Below are 22976 nucleotides of genomic sequence, written 5' to 3'. Positions count from 1 at the left end.
CTACCAAACAAGTGAAAGATTCTGCTGTGCCCATCAACGGGCAGCAAATACACATCCTGGACCTCACAAGACAATCTATATCTCATGACACAAGTAACATTCTTTAACCAGCAAAGCCTTAGTTTTGAATATTTATAACAGTGTAATACAAATCAAGCTAAGAAAATACACATTTTGACCTCACAAAAATACACTATTTATACACAAAAGTATGTGGACTCCCCTTCAAATGAATGGCCACACAAGCTCACAGAACGGGACCGCTGAGTGCTGCAGTGCGTCTCTCCTCAGTTGCAACACTCACTACCGAGGTCCAAACTGCCTCTGGAAGCAACGTCAGCACAAGAACTGTTCGTCAGGAGTTTCATGAAATGGGTTGCCATGCCGGAAAAGCCGAACACAAGCCTATGATCACCATCCGCAATGCCAAGCGTCAGCTGGAGTGGTGTAAAGCTCGCTGCCATTGGACTCTGAAGCAGTGGAAACACGTTCTCTGGGGTGATGAATCACACTCCACCATCTGGCAGTCCGACAGACAAATCTGGGTTTGGCTGATGCCAGGAGAACACTACCTGCTCGAATGCATAGTGGCAACTGTAAAGTTTGTTGGAGGATAAATAATGGTCTGGGGTTGTTTTTCATGGTTCGGGCTAGGCCCCTTAGTTCCAGCGAAGGGAAATCTTAATGCTACAGCATACAATGACATTCAATACGATTCTGTACTTCAAACTTTGTGGCAACAGTTTGGGGAAGGACCTTTCCTGTTTCAGCATGACAATGCCCCAGTGCACAAAGCAAGGTCCATACAGAAATGATTTGTCGAGATCGGTGTGGAAGAACTTGACTGGCCTGCACAGAGCCCTGACCTGAACCCCATCAAACACCTTTGGGATGAATTGGAACGCCGACTGCGAACCAGGCCTAATCGCCCAACATCAGTGCCTGACCTCACTAATGCTCTTGTGGCTGAATGGAAGCAAGTCCCCACAGCAATGTTCCAACATCTAGTGGAAAGCCTTCCCAGAGGAGTGGAGGCTGTTATAGCAGCAAAGGCAGGACCAACTCCATATTAATGCCCATGATTTTGGAATGAGATGTTCAATGAGCAGGAATCCACATACTTTTGGTCATGTAGTCTATATCAAATTCTATTTTTGAAGGAATGTAATTCTAAAGTACATTTGGAAAGGAATCACCTACTCTCATCTTACTGTGAATCTCATAGCTGCAGACTGAGTCACTCTAAGCCAAAGCCCTCTGCGTTTGAGATGGCGATGGTTAACTTCTGCTTCAGTTCCTTCCTGCTTTTATAAGGTGGGAGGCAGATCTGGTTGAAGCAGGTGTGAGATATGGGTAACCTGAAACAGACAAGGATAACCTGTCTAAACAATTACTGTAAGGGCCCTTCTGTTGCCATTGCACTAAACCTGGCTGCATTATAACAGATTACAATGACACCACACAATATCTGTCCACTTACACTCTACAATACTGTATGCTGCTCCTCAACATATAGCATTTGCAGTCAACCAGTTAATTAAGTGAACATATAATAGCCGGTCTATTTAGATATTGTTCTATATTGTTGGATATATGTGAGAGTAAGAGGCAATGAGTGATGAGATGACTGTACAGTACCAGTCAGTGGACACGTCGATCTTGGCGATCTTGAAGTTGAGGTCGGCCAACCCTCCCACGGGGACACGGTCACTTCCTGTGGCGAAGTGGAGCAGCTTTTTCTGCAACTCCAAGGGGAAATCCAGCACCACATCCCAAAAACAGCTAAACACACACACGAGAAAAAAACATAGCCAACTTGACTTTTCTGTAAGGAAAGGGGGGTGGGGGGTTCAGCTGGAGTAAACAGGCCTGGAAGGGAGCGGAGTAACTTACAGCTGTAAGGGGGCACTGGCTGGCTGCAGGCATCCAGAGAGGAGGTATGAAGAGTTCAGCTCTAGGTTCCTCCAACAGAGTGAAAGGCCCTATAGCACTGCATGGGTGTGTCATAATGGCTTGTTGCTGTAGGCTTTGTGATATTGGATATTTTCTACTCCACAGCAGGATCAGGGGTTGCTGGCCAGGTGAAAGATGAAAAAGGTATGCAGAGTTGTATAGATTGGGTGCACTGGGTGTTTGTGTGCATGACCCTTACCGTACTGTGAGGTCAGCTTTGCTGTAGCCCTCGTACTGAGCTGCTCTCTGTAGGGCGCTCATGTCCAGCTCTGGACTCCCACACACCAGCATCTCCACCTCCTCTGGCCTCAGCAGCTGCACAACCACAACATCATCACTAAGGAGTGCCCTATAGTGTAAACCACAGGAGGCTGGTGAAGGGAGGACGACTCATAATAATCTCTACAATGGAGTGAATGGAATCAAACAAATGGAAACCATATGTTTGACGTATTTGATACCATTCCACTGATTCTGCTCCAGCCATTACCACGAGCCCGTCCTCCCCAATTTAGGTGCCACCAACCTCCTGTGATATAGAAATAACGTCTTACATTATGTCTACTGTAATTCAGTATCATCACATATTGTACAATGCATCCAGGGCTTAGTTTGAAACATAGCTTTAGATGAGGGATTTATATCACACAGCTGAGCGCAGAGCTTTGACTTGGTCCCTGACATGAGGGATTTGCTGACATTGCCAACAATACATACGATGAGATCTTTTTAAGTTCAGTGCTTTATCAGTATTGTGTTTGAGTCAATGCACATAAATTCATTGTGGCCTACAATGTGTGCTTCACAGTGATTAGCATATATTCTACATGACCATACATCTTGGTGGTAATATTTGATCTTAGTTTAATATTTGAACTAGTTTAGGATTGGCTCAGACATACAGGAACTTGGCAGGGTGCAGACCATACCCACAGTGGGTGCATGTGTGTGTGTGTACACTTGTGGACAGACCAACATTGAACATAGTCAACCAGCCACAGATCCTGGAGTTGAACCAATATTAACAACGATCTTACTTATTAACTCAGTGTGTTACAATACAGATGAAGGATCTTAATTTAATTTGCAATGTAAAACTTGCACTGTATTTTGAGGTTTAAAAAAAGCTTCTGAAGTTTGTAATTTCCCTTACGAAACATGTGTGAACCCCTACAAAAATGAATGACAATCCACATAACTATTCACATTTGCTCTTGCTGAGCATTATTTTCCTGCTGCAGCAAACTGGCTCAAATTAAAGATCCTACATCTGTAACTCCAAACTATTCTGTAGGTCATCAAGTTCTTCAGTGTCAGCAGGTTTTCAACCAATACTGAATGTCTATTCTAGGACGCTTTAGTGTCTCTGACAAACAGATATGTACCACCAACATTAGTATTTTGTTTATTTAATTACCAGGCAGGTAACAAACACTACATTTACCTCTCTGTCAGGAGATAAATACATTGACAAATCTATTGAGAGTTCACAATCTGAACAAAAATGGATTCCATTGATTCCATTGTATTTAGCTAAAGTATTTCAGGAATGCACAGTATGAGTAAGCATACACAGTAACAGTCGAAAGTTAAGACACACATACTCATTCCAAGGGTTTTCTTTATTTTTACTATTTTCTACATTAGACCGGGGCACAGTACCATCTCAGCCACCACACTGGTTATAAATGATATTGTAAGAGCTTTGGATAAGAAGTTGAACTGTGTTGCTTTGTTTGTTGACCTGTCAAAGGCTTTCGACACAGTTGATCATTCTCTTCTGCTGAAGAGGCTGACCTCATTGGGGTTGGTCTCAGATACATGTTTATGGTTTCAGAATTATCTCAGTGATAGATCTCAGGCTATTATTGCAGATGAGGTCAAATCTGAGTTGGTCACTGTTCACAAAGGAGTCCCGCAAGGTTTGATTTTAGGTGCTTTATTATTCACTATATACATAAATTATATCTGTATCTCAGTGAAAAAAATGCTGCTTTAATTTCTATGCTGATGACACAGTACTATATGCCACAGCCCCATCACTCACTAAAGCATTTAACTTTCAATTGCTTCAAGATGCACTTGTAGATCTTAGGCTGGTGCTTAATTCAAGTAAAACTAAGTATATGGTATTTTCACAATCCAAAAGTATACAATTTGAATCTCTGAAAAATGCTAACCATGATGGCTGTCTTTTGGAACATGTTCCCACCTATAAATAACTTGGTTAGATGATAATCTCTCTTTTAAAACTCGTATAACTGAGCTGGTAAAGAAGCTGAAATTGAGAATAAGATGTTTTTGCAGAAATAAATCTTGTCTGTCATCACAGCACAGAAAGGAAATTGTACAGGCCACTTATGTCAGTGCTTGATTATGGTGATGTTTTATATATGCATGGATCAGCATCAGTAGTGAAGAAATTGGATGCATTGCATCATGCAGCGGTGCGCTTTGTTACTAATTGAAAACTTTTGCACACATCGGTTGGCTGGGACTCCCTGACTTTTAGAAGGGCCAGGTACTAGTTGATACTTGTCTATAAAGCGGTCTTATAGAAATGTCTTCATTATCTTTAACTCAAAAATTCAGTGGTCAAACAGTATTTACAGTGCCGTGCGAAAGTATTCGGCCCCCTCGAACTTTGCGGCCTTTTGCCACATTTCAGGCTTCAAACATAAAGATATAAAACTGTATTTTTTTGTGAAGAATCAACAACAAGTGGGACACAATCATGAAGTGGAACGATATTTATTGGATATTTCAAAGTTTTTTAACAAATCAAAAACTGAAAAATTGTGCCCCCTTAAGTTAATATTTTGTAGTGCCACCTTTTGCTGCGATGACAGCTGTAAGTCGCTTGGGGTATGTCTCTATCAGTTTTGCACATCGAGAGACTGACATTTTTTCCCATTCCTCCTTGCAAAACAGCTCGAGTGAGGTTGGATGGAGAGCATTTGTGAACAGCAGTTTTCAGTTCTTTCCACAGATTCTCGATTGGATTCAGTTTTATATCTTTATGTTTGAAGCCTGAAATGTGGCAAAAGGTCGCAAAGTTCAAGGGGGCCGAATACTTTCGCAAGGCACTGTATCAGACTCGGTCACGGGACATGCTAGTGCTAGAGATACCCCGGATTCACAGAGTTAGGCAAAACGGTATTTGAATATCATGCTTCACACTCATGGAATGAATTTCAGAGAGAACTCCAGTTAGATGTTTTTGGTGCGTGAAAGACAGTTTAAATGCACATTACATTAACTTCTTATTATAAACTGTGATTGCTTTTTGTAATGTGTGTTTTTCTTATAGAAGTTTATTTATTTTAATCTTTTTAATCTCCATCTTGTAATTTTTATGTTTTAATTAAGAGCGTCTGCTAAATGACTTAAATGTAAATGTTTTAAATTCTTATAATTGTTGTGTTGTTTTTTAAATTGTTGTATCACAGGGCACAACTGTAAAAGAGACCTGTTTTCAGCTTGTTTCCCCTGTTAAAATAAAGGTTAATAAATCAATCAATAAATATGAGGCTACCCTGCTGGCCAAGTCTGAGCCAGGGAGAACATAACACGTGCTGTGTCTCTGGCTGATCGGTATTCAATGGAAGTCAGCTGTGTTAGGTTTGTGCTGCTGTAACGAGATAAGTAAAAACATTCTTCCCAGGAGGCCGTAATCCCTAGTCTGTCTAAATAACTAAATCAACTCATCACCTCTATTCTTGACCCACTTAAAACGGTCCTGTTTCGCAATATAGGGTGGCTACAGTATCTGAGCAATGTCAGTCAGTGCAAAATATACCCCAGCAGAGGGGGTCAAGAGGTGGCAGGTAGGTAGAAGTTGTGTATATTTACATTAACAGTCAAGAGAGACTCCTTCATACAATTGTGTATGTGTGAGACGCAAGCATGCACACCACAGGTGGCTAGTGGCACCTTACTTGGGGAGGACAGGCTCATAGTAATGGCTGGAATGGAATATATGGAATATATTCCAGTCATTATTATGAGCCATTCTCCCCTCACCAGCCTCCAGTGAGGTACACATATTGATATTAGCTTATCTCCTCCTCTTACTATAAAATCTGTATTAGAACTTTCATCTGGAGGATCTGACCACAGTGATGTGAATAACTTATTGTAACCCTCCAAGAACCTGGGAGCCGAGCCAACCTTAACCCCACCCCCACAGAAAGCCCAGAGAAGTCCCGACTCACCATCAGAGCGTCTGACGCACACACACTGTGGAAGCCACGATAGAAGGCTGCAAACTGCTTGTAAATTGACTTATTAAGCAGGAAACCAGCATACAGCTGAACATACTCTGCAGAGAAAGAAAATAATTGAATAAATCACTCAAGCACCCATAAATTGAGACACATACTCAAACAAGTTTCAGTTTTCAAGTCTTGTGCACGTGACATTGAAGCATAAGTACAGTGTGATGCATTTCTTCAAGCTCCAAAACCAACAATGCAGTAATCGATATCAACGTAGCACTAAACACAAGGTAGAACTAAAACACACAAGAAATAAAATAAGAAATAAGAACATGAGAAAGTAAGAAGCTACAGTTGAAGTCAGAAGTTTACATACACCTTAGCCAATTACATTTAAACTCAGTTTTCACAATTTCTGACATTTAATCCCAGTAAAAATGACCAGTCTTAGGTCAGTTAAGATCCCCACTAAATTTTAAGAATGTGAAATGTCAGAATAATAGTTGAGAGAATGATTTATTTCAGGTTTTATTTCTTTCATCACATTCCCAGTGGGTCAGATGTTTACATACACTCAATTAGTATTTGGTAGCATTGCCTTTAAATTGTTTAACTTGGGTCAAACATTTCAGGTAGCCTTCCACAAGCTTCTCACAATAAGTCAGGTGAATTTTGGCACATTCCTCCTGACAGAGCTGGTGTAACTCAGTCAGGTTTGTAGGCATCCTTGCTCGCACATGCTTTTTCAGTTCTGCCCACACATTTTCTATGGGATTGAGGTCAGGGCTTTGTGATGGCAACTCCAATACCTTGATTTTTGCCAGAACTTTGGAAGTGTGCTTGGTAGGCATTTGTATGCATTTGCGACCAAGCTTTAATTTCATGACATCATTCACGTCATTTTGTGAAGTGCACCAGTCCCTCCTGCAGCAAAGCACCCCCATAACATGATGCTGCCACCCCCGTGCTTCATGGTTGGGATGGTGTTCATTGGCTTGCAAGCATCCCCCTCTTTCCTCCAAACATAACGATGGTCATTATGGCCAAACAGTTCTATTTTTGTTTCATTAGACCAGAGGACATTTCTCCAACAAGTACGATCTTTGTCCCCATGTGCAGTTCGAAACAGTAATCTGGCTTTTTTTAATGGTGGTTTTGGAGCAGGGGCTTCTTCCTTGCTGAGTGGCCTTTCAGGTTATGTCGATATAGGACTCGTTTTACTGTGGATATAGATACTTTTGTACCTGTTTCCTCCACCATCTTCACAAGGTCCTTTGCTGTTGTTCTGGAATTGATTTACACTTTTCGCACCAAAGTACGTTCATCTCTAGGAGACAGAACTCGTCTCCTTCCTGAGACGCATGATGGCTGCGTGGTCCAATGGTGTTTATACTTGCATTGTACAGTGTGTTTATACTGTTGTTTGTACAGATGAACGTGGTACCTTCAGGCTTTTGGAAATTGCTCCCAAGGATGAACCAGACTTTTTTTCTGAGGTCTTGGCTGATTTCTGTTTAAAGGCACAGCCAACTTAGTGTATGCAAACTTCTGACCCACTGGAATTGTGATACTGTGAATTATAAGTGAAATAATCTGTCTGTAAACAATTGTTGAAAAATGAAATTGAAAAACAGACTTGCCAAAGTTAGAGTTTGTTAACAAGAAATTTGTGGAGTGGTTGAAAAATGAGTTTTAACCTAAGTGTATGTAAACCTCCGACTTCAACTGTATATACAGGGTCAGTTCCAATACCTTATTAACAATGTGCAGGGATAGTGTAGTGATAGAGGTCGATATAGTGCATTCGGAAACTATTCAAAACATTTGACTTATTCCACATTTTGTTACGTTACAGCATCAATCTAAAATTGATTAACTCATTTTTATCCCCCCTTATCAATCAACTCACAATACCCCATGATGACAAAGCCACAAAAAAGCAAATGTATAATATATATGTATATATTTTAATATCACACTCAAGTACTCAAAAAAAAAATATATATTTTATACATTTGCTTTTTTTTGTTGCTTTGTCATCATGGGTTATTGTGAGTTGATTGATGAGGGGGAAAACACGAGTTAATCAATTTTAGAATGATGCTGTAACGTAACAAAATGTGGGAAAAATTCATGCATCTGAATACTTTCCGAATGCACTGTATGTAGAGGGTAAGTTGACTAGACATCAGGTAGAGGAGAATTGTGACATAACATGGGGAACAGACAAATACACAGAAAGGTGAATTAGCTTAAAGTGAATGGCACATCGCCGATTTTCTAACAGAAATGTGGTTCCGGAGGCCCGACATGTGATTTTATTGTGGTGTGGTCTAAATTGACGAACAGAACTAGTTGAATCAGCTGCGTTAGAGATGGGATGGAACAAAACAAAGCACATCTGTGGTCCTGTACATGTATGTCTACCCTTCATATATTAATCTACAGTATAGGCCTACTCACCCTTTCTGTTCTGTTTGTTGACTGGAATCTTGTCACCTCCAGGTTTCAGGTTATAGGACCTGACCACCCCGAGCTCCTCTTGGAAAACCTAGATATAATGATACAGTCACTAACTTAAAATGATGAGTGGATTTCTTGGGAAAGGCCAAAGCTTATTAGTTTATGGTCAACATTCACTTACGGTAAACATGTGGGCTTAAAAATAGCCTCTATAATCAGAAACCAGAGGTATAGATAATGTATTTGCTCTGGTGTTGAACTCAGCTGATGAATAAAGGATATAGAACATATGATACAGTGCCTTCAGAAAGTATTCATACCCCTTGACTTATTCCACATTTTGTTGTGTTACAGCCTGAATTCAAAATGGATTATATCGATTTTTTCCCCTCACCCACCTATACAAAATACCCCATAATGACAAAATGAAAGAGTTTTTGCAATTTTTGCAAATATATTGAAAACGAAATACAGAAATCTCATTCACATACTGTAAGTATTCACACCGCTTTGCTAGAACACTCCAAATTTCCTTTGATCATCCTTGAGATGTCACTACAACTTGATTGGAGTCCACCTGTGGCCAATTCAATTGTTTGGACATGATTTAGAAAGAAACACCGGTCTATATAAGATCCCACAGTAGACAGTGCATGTCAGAGCATAAAACTATACCATGAAGTCCAAGGAACTGTCCGAGTTAGAATTGTTATAAGGCATACAGTACCAGTCAAAAGTTGACACACATACTCATTCAAGGGTTTTTCTTTATTTGTACTATTTTCTACATTGTAGAATAATAGTGAAGACATCAAAACTATGAAATAACACATATGGAATCATGTAGTAAGAAAAAAAAGTGTTAAAAACAAATATTTGAGATTCTTCAAAGTAGCCATCCTTTTCTTCAAAGTAGCCACCCTTTGCCTTGCTGGCAGCTTTGCACACTCTTGGCATTCTCTCAACCAACCTTCATGAGGTCGTCACCTGGAATGCATTTGAATTATAAGGTGTGCCTTGTTAAAAGTTAATTTGTAGACTGTTTCCTTCTTAATGCGTTTGAGCCAATCAGTTGTGACAAGTTAGGGGTGGTATACAGAAGCTAGCCCTATGTGGTAAAAGACCAAGTCCATATTATGGCAAGAACAGCTTAAATAAGCAAAGAGAAATAACAGTCCATCATTACTTTAAAACTTCTTATGGCTTGGGGGCAGTATTGAGTAGCTTGGATGAATAAGGTGCCCAGAGTAAACTGCCTGCTAATCAGGCCCAGAAGCTAAGATATTATTAGTAGATAGAAAACACTCTGACGTTTCTAAAACTGTTTGATTGATGGCTGTGAGTATAACAGAACTCATATGGCAGGCAAAAACCTGATTTTAAAAAATCCAACCAGGAAGTGGGAAATCTGAGGTTTGTAGTTTTTCAACTCTTTGCCTATCCAAGATACAGTGTAAATTTAGTCCGATTGCACTTCCTAAGGATTCCACTAGATGTCAACAGTCTTTAGAACCTTGTTTGAGGCTTCTACTGCGAAGGAGGAGAGAATGAAAGCTGATTGAGTAAGAGGTCTGCCAGAAGGCGCTGAGCGCATTCAGGTGTGCTCCCGTGAGAGGTAGCTGCTTTCCATTGCATTTCTAAAGACAAAGGAATTCTCGGGTTGAAACATTATTGAAGATTTATGTTAAAAACATCCTAAAGATTGATTCTATACCTCGTTTAACATGTTTCTACGAACTGTAATGGAATATTTTTACTTTTCGTCTGGCCTGCGCATCGTGAATTTGGATTTGTGAACAAATGGCATGAACAAAAATGAGGTATTTGGACATAAATGATGGACTTTATCAAACAAAACAAACATTTATTGTGGAACTGGAATTCCTGGGAGTGCATTCTGATGAAGATCATCAAAGCTAAGTGAATATTTATAATGCTATTTCTGACTTCTGTTGACTCCACAACATAACGGATATCTGTATGGCTTGTTTTGGTCTCTGAGCGCCGTACTCAGATTATAGCATGGTGTGCTTTTTCGGTAAAGCTTTTTCGAAATTTGACACAGCATTAAGGAGAAGTTCAACTAAAGTTCCATGCGTAACTCTTGTATCTTTTATCAATGTTTATTTTGAGTATTTCTGTAAATTGATGTGGCTCTCTGCAAAATCACAGGATGTTTTGGAAGCAAAACATTATTGAACGTAACGTGCCAATGTAAACTAAGATTTTTGGATATAAATATGAACTTTATCGAACAAAACATACATGTATTGTGTAACATGAAGTCCTATGAGTGTCATCTGATGAAGATCATCAAAGGTTAGTAATTAATTTTATCTATATTTCTGCTTTTTGTGACTCCTCTCTTTGGCTGGAAAAATGGCTGTGCTTTTCTGTGACTAGGTACTGACCTAACATAATCAGATGGTGTGCTTTCATCGTTAACAACAAGTTTATCTTTAAAATGGTGCAGCCCAAATAAATGCTTCACAGAATTCAAGTAACAGACACATCTCAACATCAACTGTTCAGGACTGCGTGAATCAGGCCTTCATGGTCAAATTGCTGCAAAGAAACGACTACTAAAGGACACCAATAATAATAAGAGACTTGCTTGGGCCAAGAAACACGATCAATGGACATTAGACTGGTGGAAATCTGTCCTTTGGTCTGATGAGTCAAAATTTTAGACTGCCATGTCTTTGTGAGACACAGAGTAGGTGAACAGATGACCTCCGCATGTGTGGTTCCCACCGTGAAGCATGGAGGTGGTGGTGTGATGGTGCTTCGCTGGTGACACGGTCTGTGATTTATTTAGAAATCAAGGCACACTTAACCAGCATGGCTACCACAGCATTCTGCAGAGATACGCCATCTCACCTGGTTTGCGCTTGTTGGGACAATCATTTGTTTTTCAACAGGACAATGACCCAACACACCTCCAGACTGTGTGGGCTATTTGACCAAGTAGAGTGATGGATTGCTGCATCAGACCTGTCCTCCACAATCACCTGACCTCAACCCAATTGAGATGGTTTGGGATGAGTTGGACCGCGGAGTGAAGGAAAAGTAGCCAACAAGTGCTCAGCATATGCGGAAACTACTTTGAGACTGTTGGAAAAGCCTTCCAGGTGAAGCTGTTTGAGAGAATGCCATAGTTTTCACGTCTTCACTATTATTCTACAATGTATAAAATAGTACAAATAAATAACCCTTGAATGAGTAGGTGTTTCCAAACTTGGCTGGTACTGTATGTAAATAAGGTATTTCTGTTTTTTAATAAATGTGCAAAAAAATGTGAAAAACCTGTTTTTGTTTTGTCATTATGGGGTATTGTGTGTACATTGATGAGGAAAAACATTTACTCAATCCATTTTAGAATAAGTCTAACAGTGGAAAGTCAAGGGGTACGAATCATTTTCGAACTCACTGTATGTCTATATGATATACTCAGTGGTCAGTTTATTAGGTACACACATCTAGTACCGGGTCGGACCCCTCTTATCCTCCAGAATAGCCTGAATTCTTCGGGGCGTGGAATCGTTGCTTAATTTGTATCAAGGAACCTAATGTGTTCCAGGAAAACCTTCCCCACACCATTACACCACCTATACCATTGACACCAGGCAGGATGGAGCCATGGACTCATGCTGCTAACAAACAACTCCTGACTCTGCCATCACTATGACACAACAGAAATGGGGATTCGTCGGACCTGGAAATGTTTTTCCACTCCTTAATTGTTCAGTGTTAGTTATCAAGTGCCAACTGGAGACGCTTCTTCTTGATTTTAGCTGATAGGAGTGGAAACCGGTGTGGTCGTCTGCTGCAATAGCCCATCCCATGACAAGGAACGATGAGTTGTGCATTCCAAGATGCCGTTCTGCACACCACTGTCGTACCTGCACCGTTGTTTGCCTGTTTGTGGCCCGCCGGTTAGCTTGCACGATTAATGCCACTCTTGACCTCTCATCAACTAGCTGTTTTCGCCCACAGTACTGCTGCCTACTGGATGGTTTTGTCGCACCATTCTCGGGAAACCCTAGACCAGGGATATTCAACTTTTACCCTACGAGGTTCGGGGGCCTGCTGTTTTTCTGTTCTACCTGACAATTATTTGAGCCCACCTGGTTTCCCAGGTAGAAAATCTGTCCCTGATTAGAAGGCAACAATGAAAAAGTGCAGTGGAACTGGCTTCGACGTGAAGAGTTGAGTTTGAGGGCCCTAGACACTGACGTGCATGAAAAGCGCATGAGGCGGTCCGTTTCTGAGATACTGGAATATTGTCCCTGACGATCGTCCCACGCTCAGCGGCTTGGGTCACTCGTTTTGCCCATTCTTACGTGCCCTAGACCACTGCGCCACCCGGGAGGCCTAGCTCCTGGTCATCTTGATGGAGTCTGTAATTAAAACCTTGTGAGGCCAAAACCTTCTGAAGGTTTGGGGAACACGTTAGCCAAACTAATTGATCCTTTTCTTTTTTTGATATATGTACATTTTTTAATGACATATTTCTCACTGGGGCAATTTGGTGAACTTGTCCTGCTCAATGTGTCCAGTTCAATAGTGCACTGTTGGCCTTGCACTGTTAATACATAGGAGACGTCCATACCTGGAAGGTCAGATAGAAGTCTTCTTCCACATTGCCCTCATAGCAGAGCAGCTCTCCAAGCCCATGAGCCAGATCCTGAAATAACAAATACTTTGTCACTTTTATTATTTCCTTTCAAATGGACTGTACGTTGCACACAGTGTGACATGGGTCATGTATTACTGTCTGTGCTGCATGAATAAGCATGTTATGTTAGCAAGCTTCTGTTCTAAAGCTAATCAGCTTTTCAAACCATTCAACACACGTGAAACACATGTAAGCCAGTGAGGGCAGTGGGAAAAATTAAGTTTAACAACAACAAAAAACTATTGGTTAGATAATTGAACAGTGCACCAGGGGTACTGTGATTCCTGAAATGCAGAGTCTGTTGGAGTATTTTTAAAAATCTGAAATTATACTTTTGTTACATTGTTTGCTAGACTCTCATTGACTACCCAACTTTGCTAACACTAGCTAGCTAGCCAGTTTTCTAAAAATGTGTGTTAGCTAGCTAAGTCAGCCATGTTATTAATACAACTCTCATCTGCTGTCGACATCAGGATATGATTTGAGAGCTTTAGTTAGCTCGAAAAATGGTTAGTAGCTTTGGCTACACGCGGACAGTGAATTCCGAGACATTCAATGGCTAGACACACTACAAACGATTTTACCAGGTTCCCATTTAGCAATTGTAATGACAGTCCACCACAACATACCCGAGAGTTTGCTAATTAGCATGGGTTAATCTGTGTTTAATTTCATTATATACTAAAAACACAGTTTGAGATTTCGCCAGTGGTTCATACGGGGAAATAGGCTTCCCATAAAAATTGTCAGAGATTGCAATAGTAATCAAGGGAGGCGGTGCTTAGCAATAGGTCAATTGCCTTTGCAGATGGGACTGTACAGCAAAGCGACTTTCAACCGTCTTCTTGAATCAGCCCAGCTGCAAAGCAGTTACATAGGATGAAGGCACAGTCTCTGATCAGTGGTATAGTGGCATGGCTGTGCCTGCCTTTCATGCCCCAAAGGGAGCCAGGGCAGCATTACTGTGGCACTGGGAGTATGCCAGGTCAGCCACCCTGCTTCATCAAAGCCACAGTGTTATTAAAACAAAGGTTTTTTAGGACAGACAGGGCAGAGAACAACGCCCCACTCTTATGAAACTATGAACAAAGCCCCAAGAAAGTAGGAGGCAAACATCTGGCACAGTTTAACAATTAAAAGCAAATTCTTACACAGAGAAACACCATCTCAGCAATGGGTGTGTACATTTTAGAATAAGAGACCATAGAGTTATTTCACATTGGACAAAATGAATGAAAGGTGTAAAATACTGATACATTTTTATGAATTCAGATGAGTTTCAGAGATTGGATCCAGCCCAAAGCAAAACATTTTGGAGTAAAGAAAGAAAAGCTAAACTGTGGTTCCCCCAGCTGGTTAAAAAGGGTATTGTGATCCTCACTGGTCTGACTGACGTACTGTTGAGGATGCCTATCCTTAATGAGTACATGTCTTACTCTAAATGCTGTGCTTCAGATGAACCAATCAGAGAAGACATACCGGCATGACCTGCTGCAGGTCGCCCAGGGTGGCAGTTGCCATGCCGATGGGAGTATTCTGGTCACATGGCACAATGGGTGGAGTCAAGAGCTTCTTGTAACAATAAGGAGGGAAGTGGATATCCAGAGCAATGCTGTTGTACACAGCGAGACCCATGAGCTGGCACAGAGTCAAGGACCAGACATTGATTCACAGACAGATCAGGCCATTTTAGGTGATCAGTGTTCACCAAAGCAGGATCAGTGTCTTATATTAATGAATGTATTAGTGCAACACAATAACACAGGAAACTTGAACATAACGTACAGTACCATACGACTGTGAATGTTGGGCTGATGCCCAGTAAGCACACAGAGACCAGACTGCACGAAGAATGTTTCTAAATTACACCAAGACAGAGTAAATGACTACATTGTGTTACTGTGTGTGTTCAGACTACGTCAGCCACCGCCCCTTCCCCACAAAACCCAGCAGGTGGACAGGACATTTATCCCATTAATTCTCCATCACCTACGCATGCACGCAAACACGTTCCTAGCTGCCTAGTCTCCATATTGCCTCCAAATGAGGAAGCTATTCTGGATGTATTTCAGAGTTAAAGCACACACAAAGATCACTGTATAATGTGTTAACTGCAGGTAGAGTGGGTGCCTGGATTCAAGAGTACGCACACAAACACATGTATGCAAACTGCACAGACACGCACAACACTCTAAGACATGCACACATACACACTTTTTGTGCACACGCTTTCACACTCACAGAACCGTGAGAAATTCAATGGGGTTGCCGTAGTGAAGGAAATACACTGACACCTACTCTGAAACTCTAATGTCATTGGCTTTCCAAGTGCTTCAACGGTTGGAAATCTCACCGTACAATATTAGGCAACACTGAGGGAAGGAGCTTCACACAACGTTATTTTGGGGAATTTGAAGGCAAATACACTAAACAAAAATATAAAATGCAATGTAAAGTGTTGGTCCCATGTTTCATGAGCTGAAATAAAATATCCCAGAAATCTTCTATATGCACAAAACGCTATTTTCTCTCAAATTCTGTGCACAGATTTGCTTACATCCCTGTTAGTGAGCATTTCTTCTTTGCCAAGATAATCCATCCACATGACAGGTGTGGCATGTCAAGAAGCTGATTAAACAGCATGATCATTACACAGGTGATTTGTGCTGGGGACAAAATGCCACTAAAATGTGCAGTGTTGACTGCAGGAATGTCCACCAGAACTGTTGCCAGATAATTTAATGTTAATTTCTCTACTAAACAAGTATTGGGTGGCCAGTATGTCCAACTGGCCTTACAACCGTAGACCATGTGTAACCACGCCAGTGCATGACCTCCACATCCAGTTTCTTCACCTGTGGGATCATCTGAGACCAGCCACCTGGACAGCTGATTAAACTATGGGTTTGCACAACCAAAGAATTTCCATAAAAACTGTCAGAAACAGTGTCAGGGAAGCTCATCTGCATTCTCGTCATCCTCTCCAGGGTCTTGACCTGACTGGAGTTTAGCGTCGTAACTGAATTCGGTGGGCAAATGTTCACCTTCGATGGCCACAGGCACGCTGGAGAAGTGTGCTCTTCATGGATGAATCCTGGTGTCAACTGTACCGGGCAGATAGCAGACAGTGTGTATGGCAAGTGGGCGAGCGGTTTGCTGTTGTCATCGCTGTGAACAGAGTGCCACATGGTGGCGCTGGATTTATGGTATGGGCAGGCATAAGCTTCGCACAACAAACACAATTGCATTTTATTGATGGAAACTTGAATGCACAGAGATACCGTGACGAGATCTTCAATGGGCTTCAGGCCCATTGTCGTGACATTCATCCGCAGCCATCACCTCATGTTACAGCATGATAATGCACAGTCCCATGTCGCAAGGACCTGTACACAATTCCTGGAAGATAAATATGCCCCAGTTCTTCCATGGCCTGCATACACATCAGACATGTCACCCATTGAGCAAGTTTGGGATGCTCTGGATCGACGTGTACGACAGCGTGTTCCAGTTCCCGTCAATATCCAGCAACTTCTCACAGCCTGATCAACTCTATGCGAAGGAGATGTCACACTGCATGAGGCAAATGGGGGGGGGGGGGGGGGGGGGGGGGGGTAATCAGAGAGGCAATGCCAAGACAACAGTGTGGCTCAGAGCGGTAATGCCAGTGGTCCCGTGTGGCTCAGTTGGTAGAGAATGGTGTTTGCAACAAGGGAAAAGTTTGAAAAATAATCTCTTCCTTTGAACCTGTCCCTGTAGTCTCATTTTGCAACACGTGTCTCTACCCATACCATTGCAAGTTAAAGCAATATGCAGGCTCAATTCCAGCACAAGACTACTGCAAAGTGTACAAACAACATGCACAAAGTAGGAACAGCATGCAGTGTGCACTGTCTCTGCACCATGCAAAGCACAACTCTAACATCATGGAAACACAATTTCAGTGTAAACAAATCTCAGAGGTAAGTGGCTGTGATCCACCATCCGTATCAACGTCTGTGAGCTATAAGAGGGTTCTTTCTCATCCATCTGGCTTTTATTTGACAGGCCGCCTTTTACTGCCTTGAGCTCTTGAATAGGAGAGGGATTCAGAGGCCTCAGATGTAGTCTCAGATCTATAACCCTTGGCCTGTTCTGCACGCAGAGACATACAAATGGTATCCATGAGTTCATCTGACTCTGAACAAGTAGAAAAGGGCTTAATTGCCAAAATCTCACACTATCCCTTTAAATCTCCACCCGGAACAGCCAGAAGAGGACTGCCCACCCCTTGGAGTCATGAGTTCTCCATGAGGTCTTTACAGATAAAGGATATTGCCCACTCCAGGCTGTTTACAATAAGTATATGTAATAAATATGTTAACTAAAACATAACAGGTTTAACACTCGTAGATAAATAGGAATGTACAGTGGGTTAAGTGAGGACAAGTTGTCAGATTACGTTGGCTTACACTGACATGACATATGAATGTAACGGCATTCCTAGGTCAATATGATGATTTGGTGGACGCTGGCATCCTAATATATAGACAGACCAGCTGTCCAGATCAGCTTTATCTCAGGAGTGTTAGGAATGTTATGTTCAGTGGTTTGAAATGTTACTTTTTCGTATCTCGTACTTATTGAATGCAGGGAACAACCTCATGCTTAACATTATATCATGAAGATTCTGTTATTGTTCATGTCTGGCAAAATGGGTTTACATAATACAGTGAAAATTTCATCCAAGTCCTATTAAATATAGATAATAAGCATATATTGCAATGGTTAGACTGATTTATAGCATCGCAAATACATTAAGTATCAGTTTCTCCAGTGTGGTTTTCCAGCACTACCTCATCTGTGTGTGTGGTGCAGATTGCTGCATATCTGAAACCGTTGACACAGTAATTCCTGGGTTAGGAATGAAAGGATACAGTCCCGACCAATTGGAACTCTGAGTAGTTGTCACATTTCCAGCTGCTGAACCAATGACAACGGGAATCCTTCAAGTAGGTGAACATGCCTGAAAAAACAAACAAGTTTGATATATAATCCAGTGAAAGGAGCATAAATGGGACTGGGAAAACCCCTCCAAACGCCTAATGTAACACAAACGTCTGTTCAATGTCTCGTCTAATAATATTATATATAGTAGTATTCTAAAAGTTGACCGAAAACATTCACAGGTGCATTCAACAGTTTCCTTAACCAGATGAAAACTCTGACCTTCAAACATGAAACATTATTGTGCCTAACATTAACTTTTAGACAAGAAAAAAAACTTGAGTGTAGATGGGTTTGTTCGCGTTTTTAATGAGTGGGCACAGTTCTCATATAGTCTAGGCAAGCAGCCCGCATCTCTGAAAATATATCTATGGAAAGAATAACTGGGCTTGGAGGACTGAGAGAAAAGGAGAGACTCAATGACTCCAAAAGCAACAAGCTCACGCCAGTGTTTCACAGTAATTAGGTTTTTATTGGGAGTGTGAGAATGGCTTTATGGATAATATTCTAATTCTGCTGAGATTTAATAAAAGCTGATTTGCTTTCCATTTCTTCCAGTATCTCAATTGAGAGGGAGAAACATTTGATTAATCTTGCATGGGTTTTAAGCAATATATGGATTCTACGTGAAAGTTTCTAAATGAGGCCAATATATTCTGTCCTGCATTCCATGTCTCACCATAGTCAATGTGGAAAATCTGTCGAACCAGCAGCAGGAACCACTCCTTGGTGAGGCCGCCCATGTCGAGCCCCGCCTCTCCTACGAAAGTGACCTTGAGCTTTTTCTTCAGGTCTGCTCTCTTCCTGCTCAGCTGGACAAGGCGAGGGAGGGGTGGAGGGGGAGGGGGAGGGGAGGAGGGTAGACACAAACCTTGCGTTTTATGGCCAGGAAGGTTTTCCAAATCAAGCCGTGGTGACAGAACCTCCAGAGCAAAATACCAGATGGGCTTTAGAAGGTGAAGCAATGGGTCCACTAACGGCTCTGTGCTGTAGTGTTATGTCCTTTCTATCACCATTAGAACCAGATAACTTAATAAAGTATACATTTCTTTATAATATATTTCTTTATAATATACACACACACACACACACACACACTTGGAAGTAAGAAGTTTACACCTTAGCCAAATACATTTAAAAACTCAGTTTTTCACAATTCCTGACATTTAATCCAAGGAAAGATTGTTAGTTAGAATCGCCACTTTATTTTAAGAATGTGAAATGTCAGAATAATAGTAGAGAGAATGATTTTTTTCAGCTTTTATTTCTTCCATCACATTCCCAGAGGGTCAGAAGTTTACATACACTCAATTAGTATTTGGTAGCATTGCCTTTAAATTGTTTAACTTGGGTCAAACGTTGCTTCAATATTTCCACATCATTTTCCTACCTCATGGTGCCATCTATTTTGTGAAGTACACCAGTACCTCCTGCTTCACGGTTGGGATGGTGTTCTGTGGCTTGCAATCCTCCCCATTTTCCTCCAGACATAACAATGGTAATTACGGCCAAACAGTTCTATTTTTGTTTCATCAGACCAGAGGACATTTCTCCAAAAAGCATGATCTTTGTCCCCATGTGCAGTTGCAAACCGTACTCTGGCTTTTTTTAATGGCGGTTTTGGAGCAGCGGCTTCTTCCTTGCCGAGCGGCCTTTCAGGTTATGTCGATATAGGACTCGTTTTACTGTGGATTAGATACTTTTGTACCTGTTTCTTCCAGCATCTTCACAAGACCTTTTGCTGTTGTTCTGGGATTGATTTGCACTTTTCGTACCAAAGTACGTTCATCTCTAGGAGACAAAATGAGTCTCCTTCCTGAGCGGTTTGACGAGGTCCTGGATGATTTACAGTCTCTTATGTCTCTCTGGAATGCTACCCGTGCTCAGATTTCATCAACATTGTTGTCAAGAGACTGGACATTGACGAGTAGTATGCTCGGGAGCGGTGCGTAATGTGCCCGTCTCCGGAGTCTGACCAGAAGACCGCTTCGTCTGCCCCTTTTACGGCGACATTGTTTTGGTTTGGATCCGATCAGATCCATTGTCCTGGATGGTGGGCAAAACAGAAGATCCGCTTCGGGAAAGTCGTATTCCTGGTCGTAATGATGGTGAGTTGACGTTGCTCTTATATCCAGTAGTGCCTGGGGGCAAACTACCTGCCCTCCAGGACACCTACACCACCCGATGTCACAGGAAGGCCGTAAAGATCATCAAGGACAACAACCACCCGAGCCACTGCCTGTTCATCCCGCTATCATCGAGAAGGCGAGGTCAGTACAGGTGCATCAAAGCTGGGACCGAGAGACTGAAAAAAAGCTTATATCAAGGCCATCAGACTGTTAAAACATCCACCACCAACATTGAGTGGCTGCTGCCAACATACTGACTCCACTCCAGCCACTTTAATAATGGAACAATTGATGTAAAAATTTATCACTAGCCACTTTAAACAATGCCACTTAATATAATGTTTACATACCCTACATTACTCATCTCATATGTATATACTGTACTCTATACCATCTGCTGCATCTTGCCTATGCCGTTCTGTACCATCACTCATTCATATATTTTTATGTACACATATATATATTTATTTTTTCCCCCATTTTTGTTTTTACCCCCTTTCTCTCCAATTTCGGGATATCCAATTATTTGTAGTTACTATCTTGTCTCATCGCTACAATATGTACATATTCTTCATCCCTTTACACTTGTGTCAAATTGTTAGGTTAGATTACTCGTTGGTTATTACTGCATTGTCGGAACTAGAAGCACAAGCATTTTGCTAAACTCGCATTAACATCTGCTAACCATGTGTATGTGACAAATAAAATTTGATTTGATTTCTTTTTCCCATGATGTCAAGCAAAGAGGCACATATTTCGAAGGTAGGCCTTGAAATACATCCACAGGTACACCTCCAATTGACTCAAATGATGTCAATTAGCCTATCAGAAGCTTCTAAAGCCATGACACCATTTTCTGGAATTTTCCAAACTGTTTAAAGACACAGTCAATTTAGTGTATGTAAACTTCTGACCCACTGGAATTGTGATACAGTGAATTATAAGTGAAATAATCTGTCTGTAAAAAATTACTTGTATCATGCACAAAGTAGATGTCCTAACCGACTTGCCAAATCTATAGTTTCTTAACAAGAAATTTGTGGAGTGGTTGAAAAATGAGTTTTAATGACTTCAACCTAAGTGTATGTAAACTTCCAACTTCAACTGATATAAATATATATTTATTTACAGAGGACAGTGTTTCAACAACGTCTCGACCACACCCAACGCTAGATGTGTTAGGAGGTCTTACCTCATCCAATGAGTCACTGAGTAGCTGGGCCCGTCGTACCTTGATGTTGAGGAACAACAGGTTCATGTCCACTCTCTGCCTGCGAGAGACCTTGTTCACCAGGCTTTGCTGGAGAGAGAGAAACAACACATAACGAAAAGGTTTTAATATGAATGCAGGTCACTGTACATCATATGCATCTCAGTTCATTCACAGCTCAGGGACAACTGTGTTGATAGAGGAAGGTGGACAGAAGATAATAGGCTGTCTCTCACTCTGGCCATGCTTATCATCTGCTGTTCTGAGTCTCTCTGGATGATGGCTTTCTTCACCACCGTTGACAGGATAAATGGGAACTGGCAGAAAGAGAACCTGAGGAGGAGAAGAAGAAAAAATGCACTTGGGAAGAAGATTATAAAATATGGACCCCCTAGGATTTCCAGAAAGAGGAAGAGAGTAGCCCACAGTCTCTGGACTGCTCCACAATCAGTTCCATCTTTAGAAACAGGAATCATTGTGCAATATCCTTCTCTCTCCATAATATGTGTCCCTTGACGGTCACACCATATGGAGGCGTGATGTGCTCCGTTTTGAGTTTCGGCTCTGACTCACAGAGCTGTTCCACTGAGGGTTGTCACAGCGAGAAAAGAGCTGGGGAAGGCTAACCTTCAGTAGCGCTGCATTAGCACTTTTAGCTGTTCATATGATGTATGGCACACAAGAGGGAGCTGTATCATCAAAAACTTGGAACGGACACACAGGGAGAGAGGAAAAACATGTGCAGATTATGAGAAGTATATCTAATGTGCCGTGTGTTCTGCTCTCAGTACCATGTGCTGTCAATCACTGGCTGATATGGGAAATGGGAAAACGACATGCTGTGGTTTACAATCTTCCCAGCAGGACTTCCTAACTATGTTCAGAATTGGAAGATGTTTAACCAATAAGTTATGGCCTATAAGAAGGGCTCAGAAAATGTCCTGATTAGGAAAAACACTGGACCCTGAATATGGGATCCGAGTGTTGATCCTGTAAACTGGGGACTCACTTGTTGGAGTTGCCGTGGCTCTGCCAGGTGCGGTACTGCTCCATGATGTCGATGTGGTCCAAGGTGATGTTGTAGAAGTCCGTGAAGGACATGATAGGAGGCGTGGATATGCTGTTAGCTGCATCTGGCGGGACAGGGGATACAAGGGCATTAGAGTTTATCTACACATGTCTAAATGACTTTACACCCGAGATAGAATCTAGGTAGAGATTCTATATGCATGAAAAACCATGTCACCCCTCCGGCCCTCCTGACAGCACCTGAACCCACCCCTACCACTTTGTCTCTGGTATGTGTATCAGGTTTTACAGCACATACTGGATAACACAGG

At 41.5% G+C, this 22976-nt stretch overlaps 1 protein-coding gene across 3 annotated transcripts in view; it reads right to left on the bottom strand.

The window, feature by feature from the left end:
* Nucleotides 1–1013: 1013 nt before the first annotated feature.
* Nucleotides 1014–22976, bottom strand: part of LOC124040736 (probable E3 ubiquitin-protein ligase HECTD2) — a 37146-nt gene continuing 15183 nt past the window's right edge. The window contains exons 10-22 of one of the 3 annotated variants that reach the window (XM_046357826.1): nucleotides 22646–22769; nucleotides 21873–21969; nucleotides 21619–21726; nucleotides 18977–19109; nucleotides 18228–18316; nucleotides 14791–14949; nucleotides 13246–13320; nucleotides 8634–8721; nucleotides 6168–6274; nucleotides 2153–2268; nucleotides 1894–1916; nucleotides 1639–1782; nucleotides 1014–1358 (exon numbers count right to left, since the gene is read on the bottom strand). In XM_046357826.1, coding sequence (XP_046213782.1) covers nucleotides 1291–1358; nucleotides 1639–1782; nucleotides 1894–1916; nucleotides 2153–2268; nucleotides 6168–6274; nucleotides 8634–8721; nucleotides 13246–13320; nucleotides 14791–14949; nucleotides 18228–18316; nucleotides 18977–19109; nucleotides 21619–21726; nucleotides 21873–21969; nucleotides 22646–22769 — 1331 coding nt within the window. In that variant the 3' untranslated portion in view covers nucleotides 1014–1290. Of the gene's footprint in view, nucleotides 1359–1638; nucleotides 1783–1893; nucleotides 2074–2152; nucleotides 2269–6167; nucleotides 6275–8633; nucleotides 8722–13245; nucleotides 13321–14790; nucleotides 14950–18227; nucleotides 18317–18976; nucleotides 19110–21618; nucleotides 21727–21872; nucleotides 21970–22645; nucleotides 22770–22976 lie in introns of those variants that run through there. The other 2 variants (XM_046357825.1, XR_006839779.1) reach the window with 2 other exon arrangements.

The sequence above is a fragment of the Oncorhynchus gorbuscha genome, linkage group LG08, assembly GCF_021184085.1.
Source record: "Oncorhynchus gorbuscha isolate QuinsamMale2020 ecotype Even-year linkage group LG08, OgorEven_v1.0, whole genome shotgun sequence".
Classification (NCBI taxonomy): Eukaryota; Metazoa; Chordata; class Actinopteri; order Salmoniformes; family Salmonidae; genus Oncorhynchus; species Oncorhynchus gorbuscha.
Note: the sequence above shows the minus strand (reverse complement) of the source record. Positions and strands in the feature narration are given on the sequence as shown.